The sequence below is a fragment of the Acanthaster planci genome, linkage group LG02, assembly GCF_054643075.1.
Source record: "Acanthaster planci isolate LZ-2023a linkage group LG02, COTS_SCS, whole genome shotgun sequence".
Classification (NCBI taxonomy): Eukaryota; Metazoa; Echinodermata; class Asteroidea; order Valvatida; family Acanthasteridae; genus Acanthaster; species Acanthaster planci.
The window spans coordinates 10,282,326-10,300,546 of record NC_141778.1 but is presented as its reverse complement, the minus strand read 5'-3'; the positions used below and the strand labels follow the sequence as shown (position 1 = coordinate 10,300,546).

At 40.6% G+C, this 18,221-nt stretch overlaps 1 protein-coding gene across 3 annotated transcripts; it reads left to right on the top strand.

The window, feature by feature from the left end:
- Window positions 1-577: 577 nt before the first annotated feature.
- On the top strand, window positions 578-17,982 carry LOC147799869 (uncharacterized). 3 transcript variants are annotated; one of them, XM_087132493.1, is made up of 19 exons: window positions 578-881; window positions 1,245-1,571; window positions 2,633-2,899; window positions 5,272-5,520; window positions 5,870-6,229; window positions 6,420-6,695; window positions 6,843-7,076; window positions 7,227-7,331; window positions 7,751-7,878; window positions 8,013-8,156; window positions 8,247-8,646; window positions 9,027-9,217; window positions 9,466-9,618; window positions 9,724-9,857; window positions 11,250-11,349; window positions 11,547-11,712; window positions 12,156-12,222; window positions 12,494-12,662; window positions 14,367-17,982. In XM_087132493.1, the coding sequence occupies exons 1-19, from the start codon at window positions 779-781 to the stop codon at window positions 14,583-14,585; spliced, it is 3,792 nt and encodes a 1,263-aa protein (XP_086988619.1). In that variant the 5' UTR covers window positions 578-778; the 3' UTR covers window positions 14,586-17,982. The 3 variants fall into 3 exon arrangements, with proteins under 3 accessions (XP_086988619.1, XP_086988621.1, XP_086988618.1); XM_087132492.1 differs by having other exon boundaries at window positions 581-881; window positions 12,392-12,662; XM_087132495.1 differs by lacking the exon at window positions 8,013-8,156 and having other exon boundaries at window positions 580-881; window positions 12,392-12,662.
- Window positions 17,983-18,221: the final 239 nt, after the last annotated feature.

Genomic DNA, 18,221 nt, shown 5'->3' with positions numbered 1-18,221 from the left:
GTGGGAGTGCTGGGTCTTCCACATATTGGCAGAACACAATCAATATTTTTATGATACGTGTCTTGCTTTTGCATATGACTTTCTCAACCTTTCATTCCATCATCACCAACTTTACTTATAGACACATAATTATTAACGTCAGTGATGAGAAATATTCTTATGATATGTGTCTTACTTTTGCCTATGACTCTCTCAACCTTTGACTTGTTCATTTTATCATTACCCACTTTACTTCTAGACACATAATAATTGACGTCAGTGATGAGCACTGCCCCCAAGTTACATAACTTTCCAGCCCCCACCCTAACCAGCAACCTGCAAGTTTGACATCTGTTGTCATAAAACAATTAGTGTCCCAAAATACGTCCATTTCATATTGGTCCGATTGCTTGATTGCAGTATATAATTATTCTGCTTTGCCAGTATTGGCAAGCACCCAAGTGCATATCCTCCTTGCAAACAGGACTGTAATACTTCCTCCTCCTGACAGAAACAAGCGTAGTTCACTGCAGAGTCCAACAAGGAAACTAAAACTTCAGTTATTGTTAGGGCTAGGCTAATGTCATTTGATTTCACTTTCGGATTTTACTCAAAGGCTACGCATCGGTTGCGGTAATGCCCGCGGAAACAATAGTTGTGTATATAAAAGCGATATTAAGTTGCGTCTCTTATTTAGTTTCACAGCTTCCAGGGACCAGCTCCAGAATACTTTCTTTCCTTGGACCCAAAGAGCTTGTAAGAGATTGGTAATCAGAATTGAATTCAGACGAAGGCAGTCATGGATGTCCTATGTGACGGAGCATCGCCTAACACGGTATTTGCGTGTCTGGCCATTTTCGTTTTATGTACCATCGGATGCAGATATGAAGTGGCAGCTTTAGGTAAACAATAAAAACCACGTTTTTCCTTCGCTAAGTAAGCACGCATATAAAGCTTACGTTTTCTTGTAAAAATGTACCATGGGTTACATAACTGAATGTTAGTAGTGCCCTTTCTAGGGTACCTTGGCAGATTGAAGGTCAGATTAGTAAAACAATATCGTCACTTTCTTAGTTCTCGCCCCAAAAGTGTCCCAGGCCCCGCCCCTGCTGGCTTGCAAGCGCTGCTGCTACGTCAAAAAGGGGTGAGGTCATTAGTAATTACAACTGTCATGTTTGTAGACCCAGCCAAGGCTAGAAAAGTGTTCATGCTAAAAGATATCGATTTAAAATAAAGGTAAATGGTTTTTCGTTTTTCACTTTCAGTACCAGTCCGACTTGCAGACGGTAGTGTACCAACTGAGGGAAGAGTGGAAGTTTTCTACCAAGGCCAATGGGGTAGAATATGTCATGACGGCTGGGGAATTGAGGAGGCCACGGTAGTCTGTCGCCAGCTTGGTAACTTACTTCCTGTGTTAAACTCTCACAGTCACTTTGGACACGCCTCAGTGCCGATGTTGCTTGACGATTTTGTATGCACTGGAAGTGAAGCAAGTATTGATCAGTGTATGCATAGAGAATGGGGAGATGTGGCCGGCTGTGGAAGTCATAATGACCATTATACGGCAGGTGTAAGGTGTTCCCCTTCACATGGTGAGTTACCCATTAATCAAGAGATTATGATGAGGGTTTATTACTATCAAAATCCTCCACAAAAATGTAAATTTCAACTTAAGACTGAACTTGACATGCCCCCGTATGATCGCAAAACGGCTCGACCAATATAAATAATCACTTACTGCGGCAAACAATTTGTTTTTTCTTAATGGTGCACAGCCAGAACCCTCAAATAGGAAAAATAACGTGCAATTTTTTCCGTAAATACCATATGATGAATAAGGTATCTCTTCTGACATGTAATTCGTTTTTGTTTCACTTTGTTTTTGTTTTTTTTTGGGGGGGGAGGCAATGCAAATGCCAATCGTTTTAAAACGGTACTACACGATCGGGAGTAGAATAATGGGTAACAAACAAAATGCCAACCTCAGACCTAGATATGCCACTGCTTCCATTTATTATGGCCAGTATACATGAGGCAAATCAATATTTCGTTATTACAGAAACATGTATAAGGATTTTTTCCTCACAAAGCGCTATCTCGCCACGGCCAAATACGTCATTAGATATCTCCGCGCGGTGAGAGGAAACTCACTGTGGCAAGATTTGAAAAAAATTCTTGGTGGTAGCCTTTGCCCGCTTTCGTAGGAAGCAGACAGTGTTTGACTTTGAACATTGATGCTGCTTAACGGTTGCGTTGATGTTTATGAATACTTATTGCCAGGCGTGAATCTAGACGGGGTGGAGGTTGTTGGTATGTGGCCTAATAATTGTGGAAAACAGGTAGGCTATACTCGGGTCTCTTCTCATTGTTTGATCAGCTATGTTGGATCCATATTATTACAGAGCGCCCACTGTTGGTGGGTGGTGACATTACTGAGGTCAACCCCCCTGTTCATGGCAATTTTGGGATGGGTCCTAGGTAAGGTTCGAAGACCTTTGAAAAGCATAAGCCGTGTAGGTGTATTTATTTGTATGTCTGTTTGATAACAAAACAAGCAGATTAATAGCTTTCACCAAGGGTGAAAACTTAACGTACCAATAATATTTCCCAAAACCTCCTCCGGCAAATATCCTGGATCTGCTCCCTGTTGCAGGTGCTGAGCCCCCTGTCATTACCTGCCCAAATAGTCGGACGGTCGAGACTGATCCCAACCAGAACTTTGCCACTGTCTTCCTGCCTGACGCCTCGGCATCCGATAACAATGGATGGGTCGAGATCACAATTGAAGTAGGAAGTTCTACGTATCACGTAAATGACAGAGTCACTTTGGAAACTACAAATTCTCCATATGTGCTACAGTATACAGCAAGGGATGTCATTGACAACACTGCAAGATGCAGCATGGTCATCACTGTCACTGGTAAGATACGGTGTTAAATAATTGTATTCATCCCATGTTGTGGCTCTCGTGTGGACAATTTATTGGGTTCTTTAGAACATAAGACCGTAGCTCCTCTCCAATATGTATGAAACCAACCAACGTTTATCCATTTATCAACGATTAAACGGATTTTTAATTTAACACTTCATAGGCGTGCAGAGTAACACCAGTGGTGTTAAAGTAACACCATATGGTGTGGTCATCGGATAATACCAAAAAGTGTTGATGTTAACACCACAGGTTTTGCAGTAAATGAGTTATTCTTTTTATTGAAGGTTCCTCACTTTTTAGTTCACCATATGCACTATACGTCACTGTATGCAAACAATATTATGTCGCTAATTTGAGATGTGGAGGATGAGGGACCACTCAGAAGTTATAATCTGATGATCTTTCCACATGGCATATTGTAGTGGCCTGTGGTGAGAGCTAATTAATTGCACAGCCCGAAGGTCACATTGTGCCTTGAGCGCAAAGAGCCTCAAGCATCCACTTTAAATGTATTTTATCATTTCTTCCCAGTTAAAGACAATCAATTTTAATTTCCCTTCTTCCAGCGCATTGTGATACTCATCTAAACGTCGATGCTGAAAGAAAAGGAATTAAAAAATTTATTGGTGTCTTAGGCTTAAAAAAGGGGGGGGGCCTAAGTTACCCTGGGTTTCGGGCAACATGGGCCAACTTTTGTTTTTGATCTTCATCAAAATGGGGCATGAAAATCAAAGTAAAAATGGTTACCATGGTTACCACAAACAACGAAAATGCTAAATAATGAATAACTGATTTCTAAATAAAATGATATTAAATACGTCCGCATCCACTGTACGTTTGAGAGAATAACAAAATTTCAAATCCTCTAGTGGTTACTAACCAAAGTTACCCCATGTCACGGTATCCATTCTTGCCTGCCCGGTAGGTTAGACAGACGGTACCAGCATGATCCAAACCAGAACTAGAAACTCTGACACAGCACTCCCACTTCCCTCCTATGCGTATGATAATTGAATTTTCCCTAGCACTTTCATTTTTAGCAGTATTATTAGTTAGTAACATTCCAACGTGAACAAAATCTTTTTGGCCCATCGATCATACTCACACAATGCAGCTTACTTTCAAGGGACGACACACTTAAAAGAGTAGCAATCCACGGTTGTGGTCAAATACGTCTGTACACTTGGACTAGGAGTGGAACAGTTAGTGGAACAGTTTTTACAGCCACAATATCCACATTATGTACATGGACCCGAATGTTATGTTTTTAAAGTACAGTGGATACTCCAGCGATCAGTCATTGAAGAGCGATGGTTGCCAGAAATACGTGGTCTTGTGACTTGTAATCAATGCTTAAAGTTCACAACTGTATTATTATAGCTTGACGTACATTGCGCGATCACGTTGTACAGGTCAGTTTAAAAAATAGTTGTTAGCAACGCAGAAAGTCCGCAAGATGTCTAGACGCAGACAGTCGAAGAAGAGACGCTGTAGGACGTCATTCCACCAAGTTATGAAACAAAATGGCGTCTGAAACTTTTCGCACTACATGCCTTTTTAGGTGTCACTGTTGCCTCTTGAAGTAAAACTGATTTTCCAGTTTGATGTCATTTTTTAATAGTGAGCTATTTTGTTTAAAAGTTTGGCTGCATATGCAATCAAAAAAGAGAAAATGGACAAACTGACTGGTACTAAGTGAGAGGAACGTCATTGTACGTCAGTCATGCCAGCGTGCATGTTCTAACCATAAAGCCCTGAAATTATATATAAATAGGAGGGTTGGACCATGTTAGCTTTAACGATGTTTCCATTGTTTCGGTCGTTGGTTTGTTCTGCCGATGAGCTTTCGTTTAAAGATGGGTGGTCTCTCAAAAACTGACTGCTTCATTTTATTATTCATAACTCGTTCGCCAGATTTATTTCTCAGGAATATCTTCAGACTCTAATCCTTTATTACCGGCGGTCAAAATCATTTGTCCACCAAAAACCACCGTCTCTATAAATCCTAACAACTTTGCCAATTTGTCTTGGAGCACGCCAGTTCTTAGCTTCAATGGCATCAATCAAAGTGTCACTGTCGTTAGTGATCGTGACCGTGGACAAGGATTCAACATTGGGACCACACTGGTTACATATGAGATTCTAGAAACGAGTTCTCGGTGTCAGTTCTCTGTAACTGTTACAGGTAAGAGTATATTGGGAGAGTGTTTTTTTTCCTTACAGGACCTTTTCTCTCGTTGACAAACGTAAAGATAGAAAATAAAACACATTTAAGTATGTACATGTTGATTGTAGGCTTACTTTGGTTAGTCAAGCGCTGGTATTTGAATTCACAAAAAAGGTTATTTACCTCATAACAGACACCAATCCGCCAAGATTCTTCCCAGATTGCCCGGGTAACATCTTTCGTCTCGTCAACATTGGCATCCAATCCGTATCTGTGTCATGGCCAGCGTTTAATGCATCAGATTCAAGCCCACCGTTGCTATGGAACTCCAGCCATCAACCTGGAGACGTGTTCCAAACTGGTGAGATAACAGTGGTAGCATACAAGGTGATGGACCAAAAAGGAAACTCAGCATACTGTAACTTCACAGTGACAGTGACAGGTATGTTTCATATGAAAATTAGCTGGAAACAAATTTGAGTACCATATACTCAAATTTATATAATTTATTCATATATCACCCACGTTTAGTGTTCTCTCACCTAAATTTTGGCTACATTTATTGCAATATTATTGAATTCATTAACCTTATGGCAGTATTTGAGCCACCCTTCCAAAAAGCGGGAAGTCCTTTCCCTCTAATTACCTGGAAGTCATGGGATGACATGACTTTGTCTTTACCCTATTGAACGCGTATTATAATTTTCCTTTGGTTTACTGAGTACTCAAATATGCTCCTTTATGCATGTGCCAATTTTAATTGTTGGCAATGTCCACCTCTGATAATGCAGGTGTAGATTTCCAATGTCCGGCCAATATCACAGTGGCCACGGACCCTGGTATCAGCACAACATCTGTTTCATGGATGCAACCCAAGGTGACATTCAACTCAATGAATGGCCAAGCTTCAACCACAGAGAATGGGAGTGGCTTTTATGAAGATGATGAGGACTATAACTACGATGGTGGTGATGGTAGCAGTGGCAATCGTATCAACGGAAGTGTTGTTTACCAACGAGACAATGGAGAGACAGGAGTTCGATTACAATCAGACCATCAGCCAGGAGACCTCTTCAGTATCGGAGCTACTCAGGTGATCTACCAAGTCCAAGAGACTGAGATAGAATGCCGATTCCATGTCATCGTCGGGGGTAAGAGTAACTTCATATAATTCGTTCCAGCTTAAGGCCAGGCATTAGTGCTTCTTTTTAATTAAAAAACCAAAAACTGACCGTTCCATCCTACATTCCATCCTACACATCCCATTCAACAGAAAATCCCTCCAATCATGGTTTGTCACAGTGGCTAACAATTATACTGAATGCGTGTCAACTGTCTTAGATGACGAACCTCCGAAGGTATCTGGCTGTCCAGATGACGTCATCATTCCTGTCACTTCATCCTCCCAGCTGGTGACCCACTCATGGATTCCTCCAATCCTTACTGACAACTCCGGCCAAGATGTCAGTGTGACATTCAACTGCTTACCAACCACTTTCAGTGAATGTAACCGAGCAGGGAATGGGTCCTTTTCTGTAGGAGATACAACGGTGAGATACACCGCCAGGGATATGTCTGGGAACAGGAATGTTTGCGCGTTTAATGTTACAGTTACAGGTTTGTGTTTGTTTTATCTGTGCTTCTTTATTTTAGTCTTCAGTAGAAATTTTCTTTATGAAGAACAAGGATAGAAGTGGAAGACCTGTGTGACGGACAGGTGTTGATAGTTCGGTCTTCGGTCAATCAACGTTCGTTTTTCCCCAGAGGTGAATCTTGTCTGCCCTGCGAATATCACCGCATTTGCAAGTCCCGGTTCAACAACAACCAGTATAAGCTGGTCAGAACCGGTTGTGACTGGATGGAAGGGAGAAACCAACTTCACCTCAAACTACAGCCCTGGGATGACGTTACCGATAGGAACCTACCGTGTCAGCTATCAGCAGTGGTTTGCAGCATATGACTTGCTCCTAGAGTGTTCATTCTTTGTGGGTGTAGAAGGTAAGACATATATGCAAGTTTTAAAAAATCCTTTGCATCCTTCAACTGGTTTGATCCCCTTTGTTTATTTGCTTGGTTCTTTATTTGGTTGCCGGAGGATAACAATGGAAATAAATTACTAAATGCTTTCATATGTTTCGACGGTTGTAGGTCAGTGTCCAGCCAGTATCACCAGCGACAGATTACGATGGCCGGTGGCAGTAGCCGGATCAGTGGCTAAGTCTGTGAAGCGATGCGCACTGAAGACGGCAAACGGTTAGACTGAAATCCGTCATTTTGTAGTTACCTTTCCATGGTAAAGTACTTCTTGTTCAATTACATCTTGGTACTTTGTCTCTAGACCGTTGCCTTTACTCCGTCCATCCCCTTGTTTTTCTTTTTAACTGTGGTGTTTTGACAAATCTATACATGAATGTGTGAAACTGGACTTTCGGGTAGGAGGACTTTGGAACAATTTTAATTAAAGTGTTCGGATCCACTCTTCCTTTCAATCTTGTCACCATGCACCAGTTCGCATAGACTCCGTAGACACTTTCAAAATGATGATTACAAGCACATCTCTTTTTTTTTGAAATTTTATTTGTACAATTAATTTGACAAATGTCAATCAATCAGTTTTAGGCATTCATTCATTTTAGGCCAATGTTGACTTTATCTATATTTCTCCCGTAAAGCTGGTCAGCCTGTCGCTTTGAGGAACTGTTCGAAGGAAGAAGCTCCTTTGTTCTTTCGATGGGAGGAGCACGCAAATCGCAGCTGTGGTGAAGTTAAGACAGAGGTCTCTCTTGAAAACGTTATTGAGGTAATTCTTTTCCGTAGATTTCTGAATTTCATCCCAGACGCAACAAATTTCACCTTATCATTTATAGAGTTCTTTTTTTTATAAACTTGATAACCTTGAAGTTCGATGCCGCTATAATAGTGTCTTTATGACAGGTGGAGGTTAGCAAGGGTAATGCAGTTGAAGTAGCTGGGTTTCTGGCCAGTCAGACGTCAAAGTCATCTGAGGATGCACAAGATATTGAGGCGGTCTCCAGCATTTTGGAGAATATTGCCAAGGCGGGATCGGGAGATACAGAGGTACATGAAATCTATTCCGTAGAGAGGACTTTACCCATTCCAGTTGATAGGATGATGTAAACTGTGACTTATTTCGTGATTTCTTTGAAGGTGACTGAGCTCGTGCTCGAAACTGTCAGCAATGTCATCCTTACTGTTGGGACAACTATCGATAGCGAGTCTCAACCTGCCGAAATTGATGCCGAAAGTTCCTCGGCCATCGTCCAGTCCGTAGAGGCCCAAATCTCTTTAACTCTTCAGCAGGAGGGGCATGTCAGTATACGACAGGACTCCATCCACGTCGAGGCAGTCAGTATGGATCCCACGCTGGCAACGGAAGGACTTAGTTTCGCTTCCGTGAAACAGTCCACCACACCTGAGCCTGGACAGGGGCTACTTGCTGGTACTGAGGTCAAGACTTTAAATTCTACCGTGATACCCAAGGATCTCGATGTCTTAGCTTCAGCTCAATTACCTAGCAACATTATTGGCTTGTTACAATCGCATAACGGTAAAGTATATAGTAAACATCCAGAATTATTTATGGTGATATGGCGACAGGTGCAGTTTAAATGCAACTAGCACTGTATACACTGTAGTTATTCTGCGAGACCTTCTGGCTTGTTCTTTCCATCCGGTAAAAACATACAAGAGAAATAGAACTGTAAATGTTGGGTTTATGGTCATTGTTAGTGTCTTTAAAGGCTGCAAGAGTTCCACTCTATGACTGTTTATAATAAAATTCTCTATAATTGTTTGATCTAAATGTTCAGGACTGGCTTGAGTCTTCTTTAGCTAGAGTATTGATTAGAGTTAATTGCCTTACGTTGCATTTTAGGTTATGTGAAGAAAGACTCGTTGATTTTCTGGAGTCAATTCCTTCAAATGCAGACAACACTTCTGCCGAGCTCCAAGCAAGTTTCCTGATTTACGCGGATGACAGCTTGTTCCAGTCTGCTTCAATCAGAAAGTACCGAGGAGAGAATAACTGGACTCGTAAGGTTGCTGGAGCCGTTGTCTCACTGACTGTTGAAAATGTTGAACTTGTCAACCTTACTGAACCACTTGTCGTTGAATTCAAGGTGATCAATGAAATAACTTTATTTACTTTGAAATAAATAAATAGCGATAATTAAAATTATCTTTTTTACCGACAACTTTATTTAACACCCCAAAAAGGCAATCCAATTCCCTCCCGTCTTCGCATCAGAGATTTCCATAATTCAGTGGAGATCAATCGCACACTGCTCGTATGTTATTAAAAATTGGGGTTAAAAGTGAACTTCATTCCAGTGTTGTCAGTTTGTAAGTCTTTTGGTGTCCCAATCAGGAGGAATCAAGCGACGTCCATTGCGTGTCGTGGAATTTTGAGCTTGAAGACGGCGTTGGTGACTGGACTACGGCTGGATGCGAGCTTGTTGAAGAGACCTATGACAGAGTAAAGTGTAACTGCACCCATGCCACCAACTTTGCCATCCTTGTGGTAGGCGCTTAAAATAATGTAAAGAAAATAATTAAACATACAACATCATTATTTGATTTCAGCGTTGAAATACATTTGCACAGTTTAATATTTTGTTTTGCAAAGGATGTGAAGGGCCAAGTTCCCGATGATGAAGATCACGCTCCTTCTAAGAAGGCTCTCGATATCATCAGTCAGGTCGGCTGTGTTTTGTCCATCATAGCTCTGACTATTACGGTGGTCATTTACCTGACTATCAGGTGAGAGAAGCAAATGAAATCTTGTTGAAATGTCTGTTTAATACAGGGTGTCCCAGAAAGAAACCAAACCCTGAGGAAAGGGGTTAATATGTCCAAACCATGAGATATGATTATAATGTACAAGGATCTCAGAAAAATTGTCTTGTAAATGGGGCATCCGAACTCAGTTATAACACTTTGGATAAACCAGTGAATGAGGTTGTCCTCTGTCATGCTGGATATGATAACAGGGGCACACCGATTATTTACACATTATGTAATACAAAATTAATAATTATGCACCGACACCTTCCGCGTGTCCGCGTTCCCTTTCAATACAGAGATTACAGCGGTGGCGCATGTCAGCCACAGCTCGTCTCACCAATGCAGGGTCATGTCATAAGATGTTGACCTCCTGTTGAATGCGACCTCGTAAGTCTTGGATGTTAGTAGATTGGTGAAAACTTTGTCCTTCAGATACCCCATAAAAATAATCACACAGGGTGAGATCTGGAGAACGGGGTGGCCTTTCAGTTTGGAATGTTCAGAGCAATTACTCGATCTGGGAACAGTTCCCGCAGGAGATTCCCCACAGGATGTCCCTTCTTTGGCCCACCACAGATGTCAGAAAACACCATTTTCATGCCGTTGAAAATGAAGTTGGAGTACCACGTCTTCGTTGATCATGTGCAAGTACCGTTCACCATTCATATTCCGTTCGAAAATGAATGGTCCAATAAAGATACCATTCCCACACAGTCCTACCCAAACGGTGACCTTCTCACGACTCATGTTGGTTTCAAAGTTAAAATTTGGCGGGTGCCCCTTCAGTGCCTATTCGACGTTGTTGTGGGTGTTAACTTCTCTGTTCATCCCAAATGCTGCCTCATCACCAATTGTCAACCATTCAAGAAACTTTTCATTGGCTTGAAAGCGGTCCAGGAGCCACTGAGCAAACTCCTGTCTCCTCCTGAGGTCTCCACGCAAAAGTTGGTGACGGATGTGCATTTGGTATAGATGGAACTGAAGGTTGAACTGCATTATGCGGCTAAACGAAGAATGGGACTGTCCAAGTCCCAAGCATGACAGAGGACAACCTCATTCACTGGTTTATCCAAAGTGTTACAACTGAGTTCGGATGCCCCATTTTCAAGACAATGATGTTGAGTCATTTATGACAGGAGGGATACCATCAAGGTATCATTAGAAAGAATACTGCTTCTACTTTTCGGAGATCCTTATACATTATAATCATATCTCATGGTTTGGGCATATTAACCCCTTTTCTCAGGGTTTTTTTTTGGGGGGGGGACACCCTGTATAATGTTGTCCACTACTGGTTGACCGACGCTGGAGCTATTACTTGAAGTTGATTTTAGCTATAAAAATTGAAATTGTTAATCTTGTGTTTAGGAAACTGCGAAGCGGCAAATCTCGACAGATTTTCATCCACTTTTGCTTTTCTTTGCTGATGTTGTACATCATTTTCTTGGCTGGCGTTGATAATGCTAAGGTGAGTAATTACCAGGGTGTCCTTTGCTGCAAGGTAGATGTTCGTTGTCACTTATGAATGTAGTCTAAAAGGAAAAAAAATCATCTTCAAGTTCAAAACAAAAAGTTGTTTTATCGCTGTTAACTTTCTATTGAATCCATAACATTGCATTTTAAATTGGAGCACTGTAGTGTGTGCAATATGCTTTTTGTTTTCAGGGATCTGGAGGTGGTTGTGTGTTTGTTGCTGCTTTACTCCACTACTTGACTCTGACCACTATGATGTGGATGGCTGTTGAAGCCAGGAACATGTACGTCAGCACAGTGAAAGTTTTCCCAGAAGACACTCCTCGATACATGCTAAAGGCGAGCCTCATTGCTTGGGGTGAGTTTTTGTCTCAATGCCACAAATTTTCTGGTCCAATCCTGAGATTTGTTTATTAACCACACCTAACAACATAAAAATGCCACTTAAAGAATGGTATAATATCAAATAAATAGAATTGATATATAAATATATGTACAGAACATCAAATTTAAAAAAAGACAAAATAAAACACTAACCTAAAAATATGTAGCTAGATAGTTTAAACAGCAGAGGGTACTGGCCAAATAACATGGAATGTTGTTGGAAAGGGCTGTCACCTGTAAAGAGATGACGAAACCACTCTCCCTCACAGAGTAAATGACAGAAATCTAGATGAAATTGTGATGTCTGTAAAAGAGAACTGCTAAAAAAGATAAACAGTGAGACTTGTACGGATTTGTTAGAAAACAGTGTTAGCAAAAATAATCTTCACTCTGCCGCGGCTTTTATTCCAATTTCAGGAACACCGTTGATAGTACTGACAATCACCTTGGCAGCAGCGACACATCACTACATCAACGACCATTAGTAAGTTGATCCTTTGATGTACAATAACATAGATGTGTTACAGTGTCCTCTTTCTTGTTGTTTTATTTCGATTTACATAAATTACTAGGACACATCGAAATAAGATAGGCCTACATCCATTTACATAGTTTGAAATCATATCGAATGCCCTGTCTTTTGTTTATCATAGCTGTTTCCTGCGACCTGGTCTTGTGCTGTACATTGGTCTCCTTACTCCCATCGGTCTCATCCTCATCCATAACATCGTCACCTTTGTCCTTGTCATGCGCAGTCTCCTGAAGGTCAAAGAGGTATCACGCTCCCAGCAGATCTCCAAACGCCTCCACAATGCTGTGGGTATCTCTGTCCTCATGGGACTGACCTGGTGTTTTGGGTTCCTGGCCATCAACGAGGCGGCATTCGCCTTTCAACTAATCTTCTGTCTGGCCAACTCCTTCCAGGTAGGTGACAAATATTCAGAACTATTACATCTGATCTTTTTAGGAGTTGGAACTGCTGTGCCTTCTCCTCAAAAGCAACCTTGCGGTATACTTTATAGTCACTCAGTCCATTTTGTTAACATGATGTCAGTGTGGGCACCGGGACGGACTCTGTGTTAAGTGGCCCCATGTGTTTATACAAGGCATTATTTACGAAGACGGTGCCAGGACCAGGCAGTGGAATGTTGTTTTTTTTTAATCACTGACAGCCTTTGGGACCTTTTCAGAGGCCTGTTTCGGCTGTCTCTGAGGTGTTATTTTGGTGGAGGGAGGTGTTGTGGCTTGGCCGACACATGGCAAGACACCCCCCCCCAAAATCGGGATAGTCTGGAAAACAAGGTCCCTGACTATTGACTATGGAGGACGAAAAGTGGCCATCTGCTTTTCTGCTGTCAGAACGGTAGAAAAGCAGATTTTAAGTTATGGTAACTTGCAATTTCAACTTTCCTAATTTTCTGCCTCCTCAAAAAGTAGAACAAACATTGTTTGGTTATGCATCCTTCTATTTTTCTACTTCAAGAAAAGCAGATTTTTTTTCTTCTCTGCTCGCGGCCGAAAAGCAGCCATCTGCTTTCCTCATTTTGAGCAGGCAGAAATTAGAATCAAATGTTTCGACAACAACTGTGAATTCTACTTTTTTGCTTTTTTCATACCGGAGGAGCAATTTTACATAGACGGCCGAAAAGTGGCCATCTGCGTTTTGGCTTTTCAAGGGCCATGAATGGGGTCGTGAACCTCAGGTTAAGACTATTTCCTTTTGGGGGGATTGAAGACGTATAAATCAATATTAACAGTCCTTGGCCCAATCAAGCTGGATGAAAGTTGTAAAACTGTGCTTCCTTTGAGATGCTGTTTTCTCTGCCTCACAGGGAAACTGATACTGCGGTATAGGATTGGTCGGCATAAAGCTTTGCTGAGTATTGCTTTCTATACGTCTTCACTCCCCCCGAACGGAAATGGTCGTAACCTACAGGTTCGTGACCTCATTCACTGCCCGTTGAGGACAGAAAGCAGATGGCCACTTTCCGGCTACCTATGTAAAATCTGCTTTTCCGGTATCACAAAAGCAGAACAGATGAATTCACAAGTGTCGTCAAAACGTTCAATCCACTTTCCTGCTTGTTTGACGGGTAAAAAGCAGATGGTCACTTTTCGGCCGCCATCAAAAAGAGGAAAAGTAAAACTACTATAGTAGTAGCAGAAAAGCAGAAAGTGGAAAAATGCATTGTACAGTAAAATGTCATTCTGCTTTTGAGGTAGTAGAAAAGTAGAAACGTCAAAAATTGCATGTTACAAATACGTAAAATCTGCCTTTCTACTTTTCTGAAAGCAGAAAAGCTTATGGCCTCTTTTTGTCCTCCGTACCCTGACGGTACTTCGATGTACTTTTTGCGGGTTTTACGAGCTGTATAGGCTAGAGGACAACCACTGAAATATTTTCATATAAAATGAAAATGCGTCGCAGGGATTTATTTATTAAATTAAGGATGTAGTCAACTCCATCACTAAGCCCATCACAAGTCATCCTGTGTTCAGCAACGTGGAATTGTGCGTGCTCGTTGTGCAGTTTGAAGTGTGACTTGTGATGGACTCAGCAATGCTTTGTGGTAGCTTGCTACAGCATGGCCACTTTTTAATAGTTGCAATCGTTTGCTTCCGTTGCAGGGTGTTTTTGTGTTCATCCTGTTTTGTGTTCGTCGTGAAGAAGTTCGCACGGCCCTGGCTCCGTACATGAGACGTATCTGCTGTGGCAGGGAATGCCATCTGCCCATGATGCACCCTGACAAGTCAACAGATGCTGAAATGGTTTCTACTGCAGCGCATACACAGCAGTCATCCGGGCCAAGTGCCAATTTGGATATGTCCATTACAACACCACAGTGAAAACCGTGCATTGAGCTACTGCAGGCAAGATGTCGCGATTCACAATCGGGGTCCTGTATTATGCATACATTTAACATGCTGTAACCTGTTTCAAATCGTTCTAAAGATTCTCGTCATCCTCTTGCAGTTTGATCTCTGAGTTGTTTGTAGTTAGTTTTTTCCAGAAATGGGGAAAGAAACAAACCCGCGTGCACGTTTTAAGATGTGTATTGAGATATTCTGTGATTGAATAAAGCTTTTACACTGTTTGTTAGACTGGAAAGTTCCTGAGTATATATTAATAAAATATAATATGCTGCATAAATAGTTACGAGACAACCCAGTGTTCATGTTAAATCTGCTCGTATTTATTACAATACGAATATGTAAAATCTAGAAACGACACTGTGTTTCATAGCTATATATAGCCTATGGAAAAAAGAAAACAAAAAAATTGTACCAAAGTATCAATTTTAGACAATAAATATGGATAATTGCTTATCTTAACGAGATGCAAGCAAGTAGATGTATTTAAATTTCGTGGACACCATGAATCATCCCCTGAAAACAGAGCATACTGGTCAGAGTATCGTGATTTGTCACTTCATTCTCAGGATACAGACAGCTGAAAATGTTACATATTTCTGCAAATATTGATATGATTTTGAATTCATTACGTACCACTTGTTCGTTTTGTGCCATTTATGCGGCTTGGCTGATATAAAAACTGCTACTTATTCTAGGTTCCTGACGTCGGAAAGTACAAAGAGATTAATTTGTTGAAGGAAATAATTATTTGAAGTTTACGAACGAGTGCCTCTTTTTTCGTGGCTTCTTAGAAGGCCACGCAAGCACTGCATAACGCATAAGTTGGACTACATTCAAATTCATCAGAACATTTAATAGAACTTGGCCATTAGTTTCAAATTATCCGTTTTTGAATGTTAGGCCTACTTATAACATTTCAGTGGGGATAGGTTTTGCAATTGAATAAGGCTCCACATTATACAGTTTGATTTCCAGTTGTACTATTCGGTAGTCATGTTAGAAGCCGCCAATGTTGGTCAAGAATAATCAGAATATTTATAGACGCCAGATAGTTTAACTGGGACCAGTAGGTGAATACTTGAATGTACAGTGGTATGAAATATTACTCTGTTGATCTGTAATCAGAAGTTTTTTCTCCTAATTTCCTTTAATCCACACTATGACATACGGCATTAGAGGAGACGGTTTCATGTAATGTTACTAATTTCATATTATGTCCTGGTAATCGAGCAGCCAGGATTTCCATTAGTTTCGATTCTGATTGGACTTCTGTAATTTCCTGATCTTTCCCGGCATCTACTGCAGAATATAGGGTTGCTGTTTGTTTTTAAATTTCATCCTACAAAATTTCAGGAAAGCATAACCACTGTGGTTTATGTTGGGAAGGTGTCAACCTTGCACGCTTCATGTACTCAAATCGTTCCTGAGTTGTTGGACAAATGCTATTGTCAGCCTCGTTTATTTTTACAATAAAATTATAAGCTACGTTATTCTGTCGTTCCTCCATTGGATAGATATCTGACAAGTGTGAATTGTTTTAAAATATTGTCGTGAATCGTTTTCTGCAGAGCATTTCTGTGTTTTCTGTTCCTCTTGTCGGAAAAGTGTTTCATTAGGGTTTGCCAATCCCACACAGCTGGCCGTGTTGGCGTTGCAAGGTGGGAGTCAGTAATAAATGAAATAAAAAATATTTCGAGTAACTCACTGCACTTCAGACTATTGTTAGTTTCTATTCCGACCGCAAAGAGTTGTACTTGGATCTTAATAATGCCTGCATATTCTGTCCCAATTGAAGAGCTTAGTTTTGATGTCTTTGTATTTAAGATCTAAGGCAAATGTTTTTCCTCAATATCACCATTGCATAATATTTTTTGCCCCGAACCTCTGATAGTTTGTTGGTGCATATCTTCTCGGTCTCCGTAGGCACATTAAACAACCTGTCAGTTAACACTTCAACTTTTGTGGGTTTTTTTTTTTGTTCCACCTTCCATGGACTTAAAGGTAGAATGATTAGTGTTTATTGTGCAACAATAGTTGGACTATGTTCAAATTCATCACAATATTTAATAGAACTTGGTCAATAGTTTAAAATTATCCGTTTTTGAATGTTAGGCCTACTTATAACATTGCAGTGTTATTTTGGACAATAGTCTTTGGGGATAAGTTTTGCAATTGAATAAGGTTCCACATTATACAGTTTGATTTCCAGTTGTACTATTCGGTAGTCATGTTAGAAGCCGCCAATGTTTGGTCAAGAATAATCAGAATATTTATAGACGCCAGATAGTTTAACTGGGACCAGTAGGTGAATACTTGAATGTACAGTGATATGAAATATTACTCTGTTGATCTGTAATCACAAGTTTTTTCTCCTAATTTCCTTTAATCCACACTATGACATACGGCATTAGAGGACACGGTTTCATCTAATGTTACTAATTTCATATTATGTCCTGGTAATCGAGCAGCCAGGATTTCCATTAGTTTCGATTCTGATTGGACTTCTGTAATTTCTTGATCTTTCCCGGCATCTACTGCAGAATATAGGGTTGCTGTTTGTTTTAAAATTTCATCCTACAAAATTTCAGGAAAGCATAACCACTGTGGTTTGTGTTGGGAAGGTGTCAACCTTGCACGCTTCATGTACTCAAATCGTTCCTGAGTTATTGGACAAATGCTATTGTCAGCCTCGTTTATTTTTACAATAAAATTATAAGCTACGTTATTCTGTCGTTCCTCCATTGGATAGATATCTGACAAGTGTGAATTGTTTTAAAATATTGTCGTGAATCGTTTTCTGCAGAGCATTTCTGTGTTTTCTGTTCCTCTTGTCGGAAAAGTGTTTCATTAGGGTTTGCCAATCCCACACAGCTGGCCGTGTTGGCGTTGCAAGGTGGGAGTTAGTAATAAATGAAATAAAAAATATTTCGAGTAACTCACTGCACTTCAGACTATTGTTAGTTTCTATTCCGACCGCAAAGAGTTGTACTTGGATCTTAATAATGCCTGCATATTCTGTCCCAATTGAAGAGCTTAGTTTTGATGTCTTTGTATTTAAGATCCAAGGCAAATGCTCTTCCTCAATATCACCATTGCATAATATTTTTCGCCCCGAACCTCTGATAGTTTGTTGGTGTATATCTTCTCGGTCTCCGCAGGCACATCAAACAACCTGTCAGTTTACACTTCAACTTTTGTGGGGGGGGTTGTTCTACATTCCATGGACGTAAAGGTATTTATTGTGTTTATTGTGCAACAAGCAACTTAAATTATTGCTTAGTTTTTTACTCAGTAGCTTCTTTCGTTGGGCCTAATGGCTCATGATTGTTGGGAATTAAACTGACTTCATGCACAAACTGAAATTTAAAGTAGTAATAAGCCGAAGTTTGAGGTCTTTATTTCTTGAGTACAAGTCTGTGTTGACAAGCTGACCAATCTGATTTAATCCCCTTCTTACAGAAACATGTGAACTACGCTCACCGCCAAGGCAAACAAGAAAACAATGACTTTGGTTTTGTTTATTGGTAGGCCTAAATGCTTTCACTGTCGGTTTTAATATCATGATATACCGGTTTGTTCACCTTTGACCTGAGCTAATTGGTGCAAATT